Genomic DNA, 18,734 nt, shown 5'->3' on the forward strand with positions numbered 1-18,734 from the left:
TCAATACACTATTTATGGCAGAGGCAAGAGGCAACTGTATCACCATTCCGTGAGGGCAAGATAAATTGACTATAGTCACAGAGTGGAGCGTGGTGCTGTGCTTCTCCCCCCTTCCCCAATCTGACCTTTATTTCCCAACTCTGCTCAAGTGATAATCACCAGTGGTGGTGGTAATGGATGAGTCTGGGTAATGATAAAGGCATCTGACTTAATTCTTGGGAGATGGGTAGCAATACAATAGCCAAAGGCCTAATCTGAACAATGTGAACCCCTCCCACCCCCAAATATATCCTGGTCAAGGTCCAACTCAAGTTTCTGTAGCAGATATGCAAACACAACCATGACTCAATTGTGTTACTCCATAAATACTGGACTGCCCAGAGCCCATTGAACTCTCCTGCACAGCAGCAGCCTGCAAACCAGGATATCCCCCGTGTAGGGCCACCTCTCAACAATACTCCTCAAGGCTGAGAGATTCCTTGCTGCAACACATCCTCAGTAAGTGATTAATAGTATGCTAACCTCTGCAGTCCCAGCTACATGATATAAAAGACTGATTGCACATATATAATCCTTTAGGTATAAACTGCTGAACAAGTCTGAGACTAAGTCTGAATCTAACCTTTCTAAACTCTGGAAGGAGTTCAGAAAACAAGGGGGTCCTTTCTGAACCTCACGACTCAACAGAAGGGTCTGTCTGACAGTTTTGCTTGACCCTGTCCTCTATGCAGCAAATAATCAAGTGCACATCACCTCAAATCTTGTTAAATCCTTGTTGCATTTACTAAAAACCTTTAAGTTAATGGTTTATATCAGTAAACATTCTGCTACTTCTAAGTACATCACTCCTCCATCCGCAACAGCACCCAAGTTAAGCCAACTCTGTATATGGTCTGAATAATGGGAATCATCTGTGTTTATTTCCTCTTCCAGAGAAACAGATGCATCAGTGACAGTTTTCACAGCATTTTATAAAAAAATTATAAAAAAAAAAACCAAAAACAAAAAACCCACCAGAAAACCACCCCCTCCAAAAAAACAAACCCACACCACAAAAAAAAAACCCAACCAAAAATGCAAACCAAAGAAAACCCACAAAAAAAAAAAAACCAAACAAAACTACAAAACAAATTAAACCAACCCCAACCCATTTATGCATTCTTTTGTCAAATAAGCTCTTTCCACCCAAACCCCCCCAGCAAAAACCTGTAAGAACTGTTTAATCGTAATTAGCTTTGCAAGTACAGGCAAAAGGCCCTAAGGTACATTAATACTGTGAGTGAACCTACTCCATTTAAAAAACAAATGGAAATTCAATAATATTCGGGGGGGGGGGCGGGAATTAAAATAGTTTTCTACTCATATACATTTGTCTAACATGAAGGACTCCTCAGGTTAAAAGAAAAACCAAACAACATTTCTAATTATAACAGCTGAAAGCATACATTCTCATAGAAAAAATAAAACAAGAAAAAAAATCACTAATACCCAAGGCACACTAATAAAGAGAGTTTTAGAAAGCAGTAAAACCCACCTATTAAAATGTTAGATCTAGCAACATAATCAGGCCTCTTGCTTCCTACAGAGTCAGGCTTTATGGGCCACAATATGGCAAAAAAGTGTCTATATGCTAGGCCAGTTCAAAGTCTCCTACCTTGCTGTTAGCTCTGGTATCTCCCAAGTACTACTAAGCACTAGGCATCCTTCACCTTTAACCATGGTCTGTTCTCAATGGCAAATCATTGCTTACAAAGCCATCTTAACCACTATAGAGGTAGGTTTTTGTGTAACAAGATTCTGACCAGCAAACATCCCACAAAAAACTGAGCAGTTTCCCCACAGAAATACACCTTCCTCCACAGAAACACACTCTTCTAATTAGGGTGACTGCAGCACACAACAAGCATGATAGAAAGCCAGCATAATCAGAATTCAAACCAGAACCCCATGGTGCTGTATTAACACCAAAATCCAAAGCCTGAAGAGCTGCACAGGGAATACTGTCCCTGTTTTAGGTAGAGTGACAATGGCTTTGACTGGTAGCGTCAAAAGAAGAAGTTTTCATGGAGCTATTTACAGCGACTTATGTAGGAAGCAATTCTAAGTCCTGCACTGCTAAGTATCATTGCTTTATCACAACACCCACAGAGCTCAGCCAAGGTCAGACTGGGCAAGGCCACAGGAAGCCACTGCCAATTGCAGCTTCTTCTTCAGTTCTCCTCTACACCAAAACTGCTGCACAGTTGCTCATTGATATTCTCTTTTAAAAGTAAAGTTTAAAATATGTATTATTTTTAATCCTTTTCCACAGTCAGACAGCCTTTTCACAGAAGCATCTTGACAACACTTGGTGAAGGATGGCTCATTGTTCCTGGCATATTCAGAGGCCGTGTTCCAAACTCCAGGCGTTTCACTAACCTGCAAATAGAAAAGAGAAGCCAGTGCATTTCTTGCTCAGTGTCACCATCTGAAGGTACTCTGGTCACTTCCAGAGTAACCTACTCAGCTTGAGAAATGAACAGATGAACTAATACCACTCTGAGGACTGGGCTCATTACTTAACTACGCTGAGTTTCCTCTCTAACAGAAGGCTCCAGTTCCCTCCAAGTAGTGAGAAGTTATCTTTTACAGGTGTTGGAACTTCAGTTCTAGCATTACAGTGGTAGGTGTATAATCAGCTGCAAGAACACGTAAAGTACAACACTTGAGGCTTTCTTATAAGAGATTTCATGAGGTTTGTCCCCAGGCTGGGATAGCAAGCACAATGTGAAACACCCCTTCCATACAGCAACTTTGGGTACTGGTGACAGGACAAACCAGTATTCCCAGTGCAAGGGTCTTAGCTGAATAGTTAAGTCTGGAACAACCTGTAGTATAAACACTTAATTTACAGAGAATGTAAGGAATGTGAGCTACAGGACTAGCAGGGTTTAAGCAGGCACTGAACTGCAACTTGCAATACCTTTGCTGATGCTTCTTCAATGGGTTTTAAAAAAAAGGGGGGGGGGGGCAAAAAAAAAACCCCAACCACAAGCACATAACAACCCAACCAGTTCAAGTGTTCACACAAATATGAAAGTTGAGTCAGATAAGTTCCTGTCAGGTGCTCCTTGAAACGCATCTTAGCAACAGTAAAGTATTCTGACTGAATGAATCCATTATTTGCCTTGTTTACCAGTTCTCCCATAAATGAGAATCCTAACTGTGATAAGGGAAGTCCCTACATGCCATGATGTTCCTACACTATCACTTGTACAAGAATATAAAGCATAAAACAAATTAAGCCAATAAGCAAGAGCTCCTCCATTGTAATTCATTCCACTTATTAATGGGTTTATAATAAAATACATGTATCACATTTGCTCTGATACATTTTTGGTTGCCAAATTTTTTGGTTTTGGAATTTTGTTTCCAAAACTTGATTCCAACTAGTCTTCAAATTTCAGCAGCTAGTGATTCCAAATTCAATGCTGATCTGAAACACTCAGATCATAATCCTGAATAACTAAGTTTCATGTATGTTGAAAACAAATCTGTCCCTACCATAACAAAGATTCAATGCAAATTAAAATAGTACCAGTCACTAAGTTTTAACAGCAACACTTCTCAGTAAGACACAACAGCAGAAAACAGCACTCACCCTGTATCACACTGAGGCTGATGAGGACTCAAGCGTGTTTCAAGGACATCTCTGTTCATGTACATGGACACTGTGGTTCTGTTTGGAGACTGGTCATACACAAAGTTTCGGCAAGATGCAAGTTTGGACTCCAAAGCCTAGTGTAAACACAGCTGAGTCAAGCGTCGGATATCACGTTCTCTTTCCCATGACATCGTGGCACAGAAAAAAATCACATTAAGAGTGTTTGGGGTTTCTGTGGGTTTGGTTTCATTTGTTTCTTTTAGAATGAGTCGTCTAGTAGAGGAACTTACTAGACTCCAGTGCTACATGAGGGCTGAATTTTTGAAGAGATGAAACCAGTCATCTCTCTAAATCTGAATCTTTCTGTAGGGGAGGTTAAGGAGTTGATGCTACTCACCAGCAGGAACACAAAGTATTCAGCTTCCTCAGGGAGATTTTGACATCTTTCTTAGAGGCATCACTTTGAAATTACTAAATGTTTGAGCTATCTCCTTTCCTAGATACATTAGGCTGTACATAATAGGTGGTACACCAGAGGGAACTGAGCCACAGATAAGCTATTCTGCATGACATGCTCCCACCCTAGAAAACTCCAGCCTTGTTGCTGAGTTACTCTTCAGATGTACCAGTTGTGCATCTTAGCCCATCAAAAAGTCATACAAATGCTTGTGCCAAGATAGCACTGGGGCATAAGGGATCAAACACAAGGAAGGCAAAGGATATTTTCTCCAGCATCAGCACTAGCTTAAATGTCAAACAACAGCTTAACAAGACATTAGGCCTTGCTCAAAAGGCTACTAGACTTTTAAGGAAAACATCAGAAGCCCTCTGGACAGCAGGCACCCTCCTACTTTCTTTTCTACTTTTTATGGGAAGGAATCCCTTCTACTTACTTGTTCATGCCATTTTATTCTTTCAGCACATGAGCTTTCAGAAATCTGTACAGGAAGATCTTACCCACATGGGGATAAGACTTCAGAAAAACAGAGCAGGGTCCACCTTTGTTTGGGGATTGTTCAGAAGCATACCAAGTCCAAGCCAAATTTCAAGGCCAGGCTTAGCTAACCTTGGGACAAGATACTCTTTCCAGTCTCCCCTGAGCAGCAGCACAGATAGTACTGGCTACAGTTTCAGACAGCTCTTCCTTTCCAAGAGCACTGGTTAGCAGGCAAACACTCACCCCCACTTTTCGTAGCAAGTCCCCCACAATGTTAAGTGCAGATATTCTTGCAGCAGGTGTGAGAGGGGTTGCACCAAAACTGTCCTCAAGACCTGCAGGGTAGGTTAGAGGAGGATTAAAACAAACAAACACACACACACAAAAACAAAAGAAAAACAAGAATAAAAAAATGAAAAAAAAAAAACCCAACCCAAAACAAAACAAAAACCCCAAACCTTTGACACTGGAAGTCAGAAGACACCTGTCATACACAGCAGAGAAAACAATTATCTTCTCCTTTTGTATCTCACCTCTAGATATTTCATATCCATTAAGAATATGAAGCACTGTCCCTCTGAGACAGCTCAAGTTACACTGTCCTAAGCTAAAGTCTCTAGACATGCTGTGGCTTAGGTTTCTAGAGATCTGTTCTACCAGCCTACTCTGCACCTCTGCTGCTGCAGTGGGACCAGAGAAATGTGTCCTCAGAGAGGAACATCATCTCTCATGTTACTACAAATATCCAAATCCTCTCACTTTTACAGAAGCATTAACTCCTCCACACAAACCACAATTTTAGGTCAAGCATACTGAAGCCCACAATTAACCTTTGTTAGTGCTCAAAGCTGTATCATCAGACCATCAGAATGCAACAGTGCAACCCCCTATAGACATGAACAGTGTTACACAAATTTCCAGCTGCTTATGTAAAAAGATGGGAGAGTTAGTGTTACAGCTTTGAAACACTGAAACAATCAGTGCTTACAAAAAAATAAGCAACTGATAGTGACATGAAACCAGAGTACAGACAACTAGGATGACTTGTCAGTGTCCTGCTGGTCCAGAGTAAAAAAAACCAAAAACCCTTTCCCAAGACAGCATCTGCTCTCACAGAGAAGCCAGTTCAAGTAACATGAACATGATGCTGAAGATCACACTCAAGTTTTTTAAATCTTTTAAATCTTTGGCCCAGCATCTCTGGAACAGTTGGGAACTAATAGTTAACTCCCAACAGGTCCTGCTGTCCTTCACAATTATTACTACTAGACAGTTGAAGTCAAGTGGAAACGAACAGCTTATGAATAACCCCCAAAAAATCACAGTCTATGAAAATAAGACTGTGGTGACAGCACTGAGGTGTATTTTACTGAAACACTCAACTCTGCTCATTCCTCCTTCTTCTCATTCCTCCTTTAGCCAGAAACTATAGTAAAAACAAGAGAAGCAAATAGTAATTGTGTGCTGATTCCCTGTCAGTCACCTCTCCTATATGTCATAGGGGTGGGTATGTTGATGCTGGGTGCCCGGTGCACTGAAGGAGTTGAAGGCACAGATAAGGACGCTTGAACTGCAGTGTCTGTTCTTTCTGTTTCCAGGGTAGTTTGCATCGGTGTTTTGGGTTTCTCCTGTTTCTGCTGCACTGCAAGCTCTTGACGTAGATCTAACAAGGAAGCAATACAAAGCAAGCTTTTGGAGTATGTATCAACCAAGATAAAAATAGGTAAGAATGTTTTGCTCAAAAGATTATCCCCCTTGTGGAAGTGAAATCACTTTTCCCTGTAAAGATTACTCTAGGCATATGTTCAAAACCCAGATGATCACTAAAGGATTTTCTCAGATTGTGACTCAAGATGTTTTTGTAGTATCCCTCTGAGGCAGGGAATTAACTCCTTTCCAAACATTACAGGGTGGTAAGCAAAGGCACACCAAGACCAAGGCTAGACAACCTGGCACACCTTGGCTACATTCCAGCTCCCTGCCAGGTTGAGATCCTACCTATTGTGTCCTTTTCTCTTCTACCCTGGTTTCCGCATGAAGGAAATCTGAGCTGAAGGCAGATGGAAACCACACCATTATTGCTTCTGTCCCTAAGCCTGGCCATAGTTTACAGAAGCCACTCAAGGGCACAGAATCCGAAAAGATCTGAAACCAGAAAATGGTTTTCCAGCTCCATGGTCTCTCTTCTCAGCCAGCCTTAGTCATCAGCATCAGGCAGCTAGGATATGGGGTTATTCAGAGGTAACTAGAAGTCAGTCACAGCCCTCCTGTTTTACTGCCCCATTAGTGTTTCATTAATTCCACTTTTCACAGGCCAGGAAACAATGAGGTTAATGGTTATTAAAGCTGACCTTCATAGGTTACAGGAAGCCAGACTAGCACATGCCCCAGATGTACTGGCTCTTCTTAACCCCCCCACAGCCCTGAAGCATCACCACAGATTAGGAGAAGGCTGGAACAGACTTTTGCTTCTGTGAGCTGCTCTGAAACAAGGTCACAGAAGCTGAAGGAGGGAAGGGGGGGGGGCAGTCTTGAAGCTCTCATTTGTTTCTACGTTTGAAGTAGCTTTACAAGATGCAACCTTAAAAGCCAAGCTCTAAGACACAGAAAGAGAACTTAAGGACTGGTATACAAGCCAGGAGGGGAGAAAGGCACACAAGCAATTTCTGTCTGACCTCTAGCTTCATCTTTCAGGCGCTGGACGGACTCTAGGAGGTTTTCCTTCTCATCCAGCTCACTCTCCAGAAAAGCGTTTCTTTCAATAGCCTGGTTTAAACGCTGTTCAAAATCCTCTAGAGACATTATAGTGGCTCTGAAAAAAGAATGTGTAAGATGTCACTACCAGATCCTTCTAACACACAGAAGAACTTCCTCTCTCAACAAAGGGGATAACATGGCATTTTAGTTTTTTTGCTTTTAATATTATTTTTATTTTAGCTTGTAAGATATAAAAGTGTGCAGTGAAGGGAGTGCCATCTGACACAATCCTCTTTACCACAATCATCACTTAAGTGATGAGCTCAGAATGGCAGAGCACGGCATTACAAACAGCTCAGTGTCACCATTATCACAGGACAGAACAAACGTGGGAAAAGAAAACACAGAAGTCAAGTCACCTTTTTGCTCTTTCCAAGTCATCATTTGCTTGCTCAAGTTCTCGAATGTATTTCTGAAGTTGATCTTTAATAGCTTTTGTCTGTGCCAAGTCATCTTGCAGTGCAGAGATTTGCCTGTATCCTTCTGAATGCTGAATTTCAATCTTTTCCTAATCAAAGGCAAATCAAAGAGGATTAGCAATGCACGTGCTCGTTCTGTAGCACTGCCTGAGCCCCTTTAAAGGCAGAAGCTGATGCTGCTTTTTTTTGTGAAGCATCATCTTATATATGGCAAAATGCCAACAAAACCAATTGTTTACATAGTTCTGGGCTGTCAGTAGACAAGTGCTCTTCCCGTCGCCTCTTAACAACGGTACTGGGGAGCAGTTCCTGACCTCCACAATACAGGACTGTTCTTTGCACTCCCAGACAACAAGACTCAGCATAATTTCTGAGCCCCACAAGCTTTAGCAACACACAAAGCAGGATGCAAGAGAAGCCCCTCCTTTTCAATTCTAGTAAAATCAAGCTGTACTTCAGAGCCTAAGAAAAAAAAAAAAACAAACAAAACCAAGTGTAACACTGTTACATACTGCTCTGAACCAGCAGGACTCTCCACTGCCCCTCTGGTTTTATTAGCCTATGGTGTTCTAGGGCACAAAACATTTCAAGTACAGTTATGCAACATGCTTTGGATGTAACCCTAAAATCAAACTGTCTTCCTTTACAGCATCTACACAAGAGCACATTTACAACAGACAAAGGCAGGGAGGAATGCTTAAGCTTCTCCATTAAATATCTCTCTCCTGATACTGCTGCTGTATATGGAATTAGCTCCACATCACATGAGAAGGAAAGCTTCACAGCACGCAGTCTACTGCAACATTTTACATTCCACCACCTTGCTGTAAGAACCCTTCAACAAGCCAGACATTTTTTTAAACTCCAAGCATTACAGAGGCAGTTTCACCATCCAGAATTTAAGTACAAAACAGCTGAAGACATTTAAAACAAATCCATGCACTGGAATTTGAAAACCATGGCATGTAGTCCAGCATGACTGACAATTTGAAAACACTATGTATTTTAGCACACTAAAATACATCAACAGAGAAGAGGCAGGAATTCTTAATTTCAAATTAAGACACTCTAATTTGATTACAGCATGGTGACATCACTATAATTCCAGACCTCTGAAGCATAGTTACATGCAGAAGAACCTCCAAGCTCTAAGAGGCAGATAACTTTCAGTAGGTTTTCAGGACTCTCTAAACAAACCCTCCAAAGCATTATTTCCATTTATTTTTAGGTGTGAACTCCGGTTTCCAAGGAGGAAGCAGGTACACACACTAGGCTGGAAGCTCAAAGCCACAAGCTGTGTGGGCCTGGCAAAGTTCACTAACATTGACCTAGATGCAGACACCAACCCTTGATGGGCTCAGTTAACACAGCTGCTCAATAGCTTTACGAGTTTAATTCTTTGCTCTCAAATTGATTCAGATAAAAGACCAGAACTGCAAGTTTTGAGTCTTTGTTTTTAGCCAATTGTAAATTATCAGCTGATCTGGCCATCAATGGTGTCTCTGTTCCTTCACTGCAGGCTGTTACTGCAGTTTTCAGGCTGCATGAATGGCCAATTGTTAAAGAAGTTCCTTTCAAGCAGAATGTTTTAAAGTAATCTACTCTGAAGGATATTTTAAGAATTTCTAATATATATTTACCCTGCACTTTTTGAAGGTTAATGATGTTTCCTACTATTTTCATTCTTAACTGCTTCAGCTGCTTCATTATCCCTTCCCCTCATCCTAACTCCTCTGGAGCAAGAAAACAGTCCACACCCTCCTCAAATGCACTGTGGATTTTATTTTTTATCAAACCTATGCCTTCAACCCCAAACCCACCATCTTACATGGATTTATGTGGCTACATGGAACAGTAAGTACTCCATACAATACTCCAATACTCCATACAACATGCAGAGCATTTAATACCACTAACAAGCTAATTCAAGACCAATAAAGATCAGTGCAACACATACACGATGAAACAAGCCTTGGAGCTTTTGCTATCAAAGAGCAGAGGGCAGGAATCACTACACTGGTGCCAGAGGGACAAGACATCTGCTGGGAACGAATGTTATTTTCTTAAGACAGTAATTTGGACAGCAATTTAGACAGAAGGCATTGCAAACCTGGATTAATCCAGTGATGAATCATTGAAGTGATTAATCACTTCTACAAATACCTTCACTCCCATTAGCTCATTATTGCATCCAGTTGAGTAGAACTACAATTACATTAATCTCTGCTTCCACATATATTGACCTAGCCCTACAAAATACAGCATAGTGTTTCCTGGGAGACTATACCACACCCTTAAGTAAAAGACCAACAAGATCAAACTTTAAAAAGGGCACACACCAATTTCAGTGCCAACTCATTTTCAAGTTTTCTTGAAATTACCAGTATTTCCTAAAACTGCCAACCAGCACAAGGGACTAGCAGCATCTTTAATGAGACCAAAGTGAGGCAGACTCATCACTCTTCATACTCTAGATAGCTTCATGATCGCCTAAGTCACTCAGTTAAGAAGCTTCATCTCAGTAAGTTCATATCCCTTATGCTTTTATAATTATGGAAGTTAATGCTTTTCAGCTGGTTCTTAGTTCTCCAGAAGGCTAACCAAGTGTAAAAAGGATACATTATTCTTCCCCAAGTATAAACAGACACAGTAATAAAACCAGAACTGAAACTATTTTATACCTCTCAGTCCTATGCATTACACACCAGCTGCTGCTTCCCAGCTTATCTGGAATGCCAATTAATAAATACACATCTATGTCAAAAGGGTTTAAAACAAATCACTTGTCTTACGTAATGCAAGAACACAGCTGCAATGTTTGTATCTTGATTGTTCTGCAATATTACCTGTGTCTGCACAATGCAAACAGCAAGAAAGCTATGAACAAAAATCACTAAGTAAATGGAAGAAGGAATAGAACAGCAGCTCAGATATGCTCATGCTTGCTCTCCACTCTACTTCAAACAACTTTCTCCCGTCTAAAATATATCCTGACAAATAACCACAACCTGACAACAACAATTCAGGAACATTACAGAGATATCCAGGATCCTTAAAGCAGACAACAGATAAGGCAAGCTGAATCTGCACATGCCTGTCTAATTCACCTTTGCACTTTGGGTGTACAGATAGTGTATGAATCATCCACTCTTACCTTAACTGACTCCAGTTCCATTCGCAGACGATTGTTTTCTGACAGAAGGTCTCTATTTCTGGATTCTGTTTGCTGCAGCTGGGTCTCCAGTTCAGCTTCATACTCTCGACTCCCTTCTTGGAATTCACGCAATTCCTCCTGTGTATTCTCAGCACTAGAGAGCAATTCCAGCAAGAGAACTCATCATAATGAGCAGGAAAAAGTCTCTTGTACACTCAAGGTGAAAAAAAAAAAAAAAATGGCCTTTAACATAGAAGGCTCTATGCCCTTCTCGAACACATATTCAAAGGAAGAGAAGAGCATAGGCAAATGTTTTCCCATCAAGCATGGAAAGCCACCCCACAGTGAACTGGTAAATAAAAAAAAAAACCACAAAACAAAACCACAACAAACAAAAAAACCCCAAAAATTGAAAAATCCCAAAGTCTGTTTAAACACTGTAGGTGCTGAAGACATTTGAAGTCTCTTTAGCATGTACATTATCCACTGTTGTCTGTGTATTTAATATGTTATTCAATTATTTATTTGAGAATATGAACAAAGCCATTTTTTATTAGCAATAAAAAGTGAGAAAAGAGAAGGATGGAAAGATGTTCTTATGTTCTATTGAAATAATCCTCCAGCAAGCCAAACCAGCAGCACTGAAAGGTCTGAACACCTGGTCTAAGAAAGGACCCAAGATCAGTACCTAAAAAGTTTGTATCTTTTTCACCCTTTACTGCATTTAGAGCAATATGAGCTAAAGGGAACAGCAAAATATGCCCAGTCTCAGCCAGGGATCCTCCTCCATTTACATGCTGTCAAACCATTCTTGATCCACACAGAGGTCAATCAAGCATCTCTCCTTCTGCAATGGCCCAGATCACCCACTCCCAATGAGCCTCTGCAGTGAGTTACATTCACCCCAGCTGCCCAGAGACTGCAGTCAGAGGCACAATTTCAGTACACAGTCCTAACTTAAACCAGAGCAGGGATCAAAACCAGTAGTGCCATACAGCACAGAGTCACTGCTCAAATAAGCATAAAGGACTCTGGGCTGTTGATGTTTATGCAGAAGCATTGCTACTGCTACCAGTCAAGACAGCTGATCCACCTTGAATATATTCCCCTATGAGGTGCTATCTCTGTCTTTGCATGCTGAGTTAAGCACCCTATCAGACACCTTAGAGGAATGAAGCCACTGCCTTACCACTGCTTGTATTTCATAGCCAACTCTTTCCAGTATCTGGTTTCCTCTTCCACTGAGTTGAAGTTATGTCCTTCTGAGACTTCCATTATGAGTCCTCAAAGTTTAAAACTCCTGTTTCATTTTTCAGCCCCTGGAAAATTAAAGGAACAAGTGTAAGAACTAATGCACTGAGTTACCTCAGTATTTTCTGCTGCAGAGCAGCGCACCCCTCCTCCCAGGAGGTCACTGCACACCTGGGGAGACCAAGCTAAAGACCAGCCTTTACAGGGCTCTGTCAGATACACCATAAATGTTAAAGAATATTTTATTTCTGAGTAATCAGGTCATTTTCCCTGGTTCTCACAAGGCTGCTGCATGCTTACATCACATCCCCAGCAATGAGCACCTTCCCCACCCTCTGACTACATAGTATTGAGCACCAAACGTCAAACTTCGGCACAGTCGCACCCACACACACAGAACGCAAGTGAAACAGAAGACACCTCAGGCAAAACTTCAGCTCCAAAGACGGTGCAACTAAGGTCGATTTCAGCAACCCTAAAGACACTTACGAAATCAAAAAGAAACTTCAGACACAGATAAGGTGCTCAAGATACTAATTTCCTGTGTTAGCGTTTCTAGGAACATCTAAACTTTTTATGGACATAACTGCTGGACACATGGAAAACTTCACCCTAGGTCAACACAGGAAACCTACCCAACTTAAAAGCCTGAAATATCACAATGTATATATGTCAGAGAGACACCATATACTGTGATACCTCAGAGAGCCATGGGAGAAGGTAGCTTTGGAAATTCACAGGGAAATGAGAGTAGAAGCTCTACAGAGGTTTTAGCAGGATACCACCTGGATGGAGTAGGTATGCAGATAGATATCAGCAACCTAGCAAGCAATCCAGACCATCCAGCTGTCCCTGTGCCAGCATAAACCCAGTCATGGGACATAGTCCCAAATGCGAACAAAAAATTAAAGAGCGACAGGGGAGTCAAGAACCTTAAGTTGGTCACTTGTGCTTGAAGTCTCAAGTATCTAGACACCGGAATGAAGCAAATTCTCTCTGATGTACAGGATGCACTTGAATAAACAGGTCATTAGCAAGCATCATTTTATGAGTTTGTTTTTACAATGGAGAAACATCAAACATAATGCTCTGGATAACCTGCCCATGTCCAACCCAGGCTGAGGCAAAGATTCCATATAAATATTACCAATTTAATAGAAACTCAGCTAGATCAAGAGTAAATAAAGGTGGAATCAAGCAATTTGTGACCAGAGCAGCTGTCAGAAAATTGTATAGCTGAAATCTAGTGACTGAGGAAACAGAGCTGTTCTACCAAGTTTCATCTCCAGAACTACCGAGCAAAACATTTCCTAGAGGTAACCCTCATGGAATAAAGAGGGCAGAAAAATAGCCAAAGTCTTTGAAGACCATATAGATGACAGTCCCACCTTCTGCTCATGATACTCGGGAGATGCTGGAGTAGACCTTCTGAGCAGCATGTCAAAGGTAAAGAGAATGTGCATCTACTGCACTCTGAACTTGATTGAAAAAATTAATCACAACCTGCCTTGAGGGTTTTCTCTCCAGGGAATCACCTGGTTTAAGCACAATTAACAACCATCTACCTAACAACTCTATCGAGATAAACGTAAGTACTTCCTACCTCTACAACTGACAACAGGATCAAGTACTCAAAGTGGTCTGGCAATCTAAAGCCCAGCTCTTACACACCAAGCAATGCTGCAAAGCATGAGTCCTTTTCATAGCCTAGGTGATTTTCGTAAGTCTACTGAGCCAAGAGTAAGCAGCTGTTACAGCTAAGTGGGCTGTGTCCACACAGCTCAATGCTCAGTATCAACTACACTCTCACAGAAATTACACTATTATTTAGTAGGGGAACTGGTGAGGGAAACAGTTACTAAACTTTAGTTTTTATAGTTCAACTTCTTGACACAAATTGTTAATTAGACAAAGCCACATGTCTCCCTCTTAACAAATACCCCCCACATGTTACGTATTCATACACTTCCAGCAAGAAGTCCCAAGGCTGCTGCTCTTTGTATGTGTTTACATACTACAGTATCCACTGGCAAAAAAAAAAAAAAAAGAGGAAAAGGAGTGCAAGTAAGGAGAAGTAATTTTTCCAAATAATATCCTTGCCCATTAACAAAAAAATCATGACCAAGCATAATTAACATTCTTGACCTAAGACAGTTTACAACACTTCTATTCTATTATTTTTAAGAGAACTGAAAGTGTCTTTGATGTTAATGAGCATGTCCTTATGCTCAGGACACTGTGTACACACATAAAATCCTTGTAGCACACTCATGAATTAAAAAAAATAATTCTCTTTTACAGATTAGGGATAGGGACAAAGGGTCAGACACAAAGTGATGCAGTGATGCAATGAGAAACCAAGGATCAGCATCCATTCCTGTAGTAAACAATTCCAGAGAACAGCAAGGCAGAGCTTCCTTTTCTCACCACTCACACAATGGGAAGTTTCTATATTTCTTCAAGAACAGAAATTCCACACAGAGGATGCCTAGCTTTGTAACATAATTTACAATATATTTCAGCAGTGTCCAATGAGGAATTATTCCGACACAAGTATTAGAATAAATCCCAGATCCATGTTCTGACAGTCACAAAAAAAGTCAGACAAAACACTGCAAGACATCTTGCTCTTGCAAGCTTTCCAACAACCCTTTAGAGTGAAAAGGCACAGCTCCTGCTGGCCTCAAGATCTTGAACATGTTTCTGTCTGGCTCTCACTTGTGTTTTTACACTGCACTTTGGAATGACTAAAAGAATGTATTAATTTACATTTTTTTAAACACAGTCACATGAAAAACAACTTTCCCCAAACGAGCTGCAAGATTTGTAAGAGTTCTACAGAGCCTTGATAACTTTCACAGAAGCACAAAGATGCTGTGCCCTTCCATTTCTGTCTTTGTAAACATGAGATTATGGACCTACTGAGAATGTTTGCCATTAAGACTAATCTGTTTAATGGTTACCATTACTAAATAGCACTTACGATTTAAAATAGTTAAACTGCAGACATGGAAGTATTTGTGGACCTATACTTATTGTACATAGAAGACACAACATGGCAGAGATGATTTCACTACTGTACAATGCCACAGGCACACATTTTTTATCTGTAACGCATAAGGAAGATTGGTAGGTTCCCTGTACACCTGCACTACATCTTAGAACACAGGGATTTTCAAACTAACCAAAGGTACAGGATACAAACTTAAATTGAAAAGAAAAATGACACATTTTAGGCACAGTATTAAAACTTTTTTTTTCTATTCCTGAATTTGTTTCAAAAATCCCAAACCACCACTCAAATCTTTCTAAACTGCCTATAGAAAGGGTAGAGCTTTTTTGACTTTGTTTTTCCCCCTGCTGCCTTCTCCCCTTAATTTTTAACAGCTTGGGGACAGCATGCAAAATACCTGGAGAGTAATTAAACCACTTAGCAACTACTGTGGAGGTTCACTATAAAAGGAGGGAGGGCAAGGGGGATGAAAGAGGTTGTAGCGTTGTTTTGTTAAACACTGGCAAATTTAGGAAAACCAAGGAAAGTCACAGCTTGTAAAGAGGCATACACTGGTTGCACCTTACTTGTTTTCAAGCACACAAAGCCAGAAGAGACAACTGGTCAGGCTTCCTGAATGCAAACAGCACAAGTGCCGGTCACAGAGATTACAAAACCTCTACATCATACAGGAAGTGGAAGTGTTTATGGGTGGGGAATGAATTTTTACAAGGAGAAAAACACCTCATCATAAATGCTGCAGGAAGCAATTCCATACAAGTGAGAATAGAACTGCAAAATTCTTAAGAAGAAAAAAAAAAAAAAAACCCAAAACATCAAGAAAACCATACACAAAATTACTCCTAATTCAATTTGGGGAATTAGACCTTGAGTTCACCAAATTTATGAGGATCGCAACTTAAAAGTCTGTTTCAGTCATAGCAGGTTCAAGGACTCAAGACAACCCTACATCCTAAACGGTTTTTTTAACAAACGAACACTTTAGCTTGGTGAACAATGTTTGCCTGTTTCTGTAGCAATGCCACATGGTCTGAATCAAAAAAATACATATTATAACAGGAAAAAAAAAAAACAGTTCTGTACATGCTACTGAATTATCCATGACAGAGATGATGAAGATCCTATTACCCATTTTTTCCTACCTGTAAACCAAAACACACCCCCTTTTTGCTCCTGAAAAGTAGCCTTCCCATCCTATAAAAACAATATTTTCTTACAATAGTCCCGTTGCAAAGGTCTTCCTGTAACAATAAGGACCTATTTTCTTTTGTTTAAGCAATACAAAAGAAAATCACAGCAAGTGAGGAAAAAAAAAAAGGAAGAGGTCACCGGAGTGCCAGGATTACTGCAGAATCCCACAGCTAGCACTGAAAAGAGTTACCAACTTCTCAGGGTCTTCTCTACGGAAAGGCATAATTCGGCAAAGCCCTCATCTTTTCAGATATCAAGCCAGATCCAGTACTTCGAGTTTCCAGTGATTCCCCAGGAACCTCTGTAACGTTTTTTCTCCTGAATCGCCTAACCTTGATGCTTCCAGCAGCCAGCCGAGGTCAGCCCATTCCCATTCGAAGCACGAAGGCGGAGAAGGATCTGAGCCATCGGCCACGGCTCCCACGCTCCCTTCTCCTCCTCTCCTCCCCTCCCCTCCCCGCCAGCAGCCGAAAGCACAACTCCAAAAGGAGATTCACGCTCGCAGGGAAGGGTGCAGGAAGGAGCAGGGGCCGCAGAGAGGCAGGTCCCGGCTCCATTACCCCTTGCCTCCCCGACCACCACAGCAGAACGAAGAATACTAGGAGGGGCTGCGCCGCACCAAAACCGCCCTTCCCTCCTCTACCCGCGGCACAAGAGCTCCGCCAGGAAGCTGCCTCCCACCTCCCCATCACCGTACCGGGCAGCGAGCAGAACCTCCGCTCTCCCCCCAAACTCACCACAGTAAAGCACCCCGCACCAGCAGCCGCCGCTCTCCACAGACTGACCGACGCAGCCACCCCATTGGCTGCCGGTCACGTGCTGCGGGGTGCTCCGCCAATCAGCGCCGCTAGAACTAGCCTGCTGGAAGGTTTGGAAAGTTTCGTTACTTTCAAAAGGCGCTCGGGGGCGGTCCGGGTCTCGCCCGTGCTGGGCTGCGGCGCGCTCACCTCAGCTCTCTCACCGGCGTTTTAGGGAGCTACAGCGGACTCTGGGCCTGCGCCTCCTAAGGTTTGAAGGGGATAAACCAGTATTTGCCGCCTCGCTGTACTGTTAAATACGTGTTTTCTCTGGGAGCATTCTAACAGAGGGAAAGCTTTACATCAAATATTGAGGGTTTATTGTTATTCCAAAGGCTTCTTCTGAAAAAGGAAGTAGTGAGATAGTGACTGTGACTCTTTAATGCCACTACAACATTTTCAGATTAAACTCCCCTTTTTACAACCGAGGAACAGCCTGCTGTGTCACTGAAGCCCATATCACAAGGACAAAGCAGCCTATGAAGTATTAGACACCTGCACTCATCTACATCTTAGCATGATCTCATCATTCCAGAAAATGAGCCACAAGCATCCGCTGGGGGAAGGAGCTCCCCAGAGACGACCGGACAGAGCTGCAGCTCAGTGCAGCCAGTAAATTACCTTCCCTCCCTATGTGGAATGGGTCTGGAAGGGACTGAGGTGTGTGGAGCTTTCCCGAGGCTCCTACCCAGTGGCGTACACAAACAGTTGGTCATTAGGCACACCTGGCATTTATTTCCTGAGTCAAAACAAAAACACGAATTATCACATACACATGGCTCCAGCCCACATACACAGGGCCGTGTGTCACCCAGTATCACTTCACACCCCTGCAGCACGATTTGCAAACTGCTTGAGGACAGGCACAACCTCACAGGGGCCCTCATGCCAGTTTCAGTTACTGCTGTGATGCAATACCAGGCCTGGAGCAGAGCCTGATTCTGAAAAAGGCATCACTGTCTACACTGGGAATGTGCCTCTCCCAAAGACTTTGTAAAACAAGGGTGGGACTGGAACAAAGAGGATGGATGCTTTTTCCGTAAAAATATTCCACTAAAAGAAATCTGTCCACAGCTAAGACAACTTCAACTGAAAAGAATAAGAAAAACAAGTATAATTTCAGGTCAGGTGTTCAGCAAAACGATTATCTTTTGTGGTTAGATGTTTAGCAGAAGTAAATGGAGACAAACTATTATACAACTATGATAAATTATGTATTTATAATTTGGGTATTTAAAATATTGGGTTAATAGCAACTTGCAGTTCTGTCATTACTCAATAATGGTTTTATTATCAGATAAGTTACAGAAAATAAACCACTTCCTATTGTAGTACGTCCCCAGTAACTAGAAAATGTGTACTTTTGTTTGCAAGCCTGGGACAAAGGACATTTTACTTCAACTCTTCATACCAATCTTTGAGGACAGTGTAATTACACATATTATCAAAGATATATTGGGTATTTTTAATAGTTCTCATCTTGAAATACATGTAAAAAAACAGCAAAAAATCTCAGATTTCAGAGGAAGTTGTTATCCTCTCATCCAAATCTGAAGCAGCATAACAGTACCT

At 41.5% G+C, this 18,734-nt stretch overlaps 1 protein-coding gene across 2 annotated transcripts; it reads right to left on the reverse strand.

The window, feature by feature from the left end:
- Positions 1-1,992: 1,992 nt before the first annotated feature.
- Positions 1,993-12,517, reverse strand: NDE1 (nudE neurodevelopment protein 1). Of its 2 annotated transcripts, none has more exons than XM_061379388.1 (8): positions 12,100-12,517; positions 10,911-11,064; positions 7,697-7,845; positions 7,256-7,392; positions 6,064-6,243; positions 4,710-4,915; positions 3,641-3,777; positions 1,993-2,418 (listed from the first exon to the last, which is right to left on the reverse strand). In XM_061379388.1, exons 1-8 carry the CDS (start codon positions 12,183-12,185, stop codon positions 2,325-2,327), a joined length of 1,143 nt encoding a protein of 380 aa, XP_061235372.1. In that variant the 5' UTR covers positions 12,186-12,517; the 3' UTR covers positions 1,993-2,324. The 2 variants fall into 2 exon arrangements, with proteins under 2 accessions (XP_061235372.1, XP_061235373.1); XM_061379389.1 differs by having other exon boundaries at positions 4,824-4,915; positions 12,100-12,509.
- Positions 12,518-18,734: the final 6,217 nt, after the last annotated feature.

The sequence above is a fragment of the Neopsephotus bourkii genome, unplaced genomic scaffold, assembly GCF_033783945.1.
Source record: "Neopsephotus bourkii isolate Nb327-2 ecotype Australia unplaced genomic scaffold, CSIRO-AGI_Nbou_v1 NB_1770, whole genome shotgun sequence".
Taxonomy (NCBI): Eukaryota; Metazoa; Chordata; class Aves; order Psittaciformes; family Psittacidae; genus Neopsephotus; species Neopsephotus bourkii.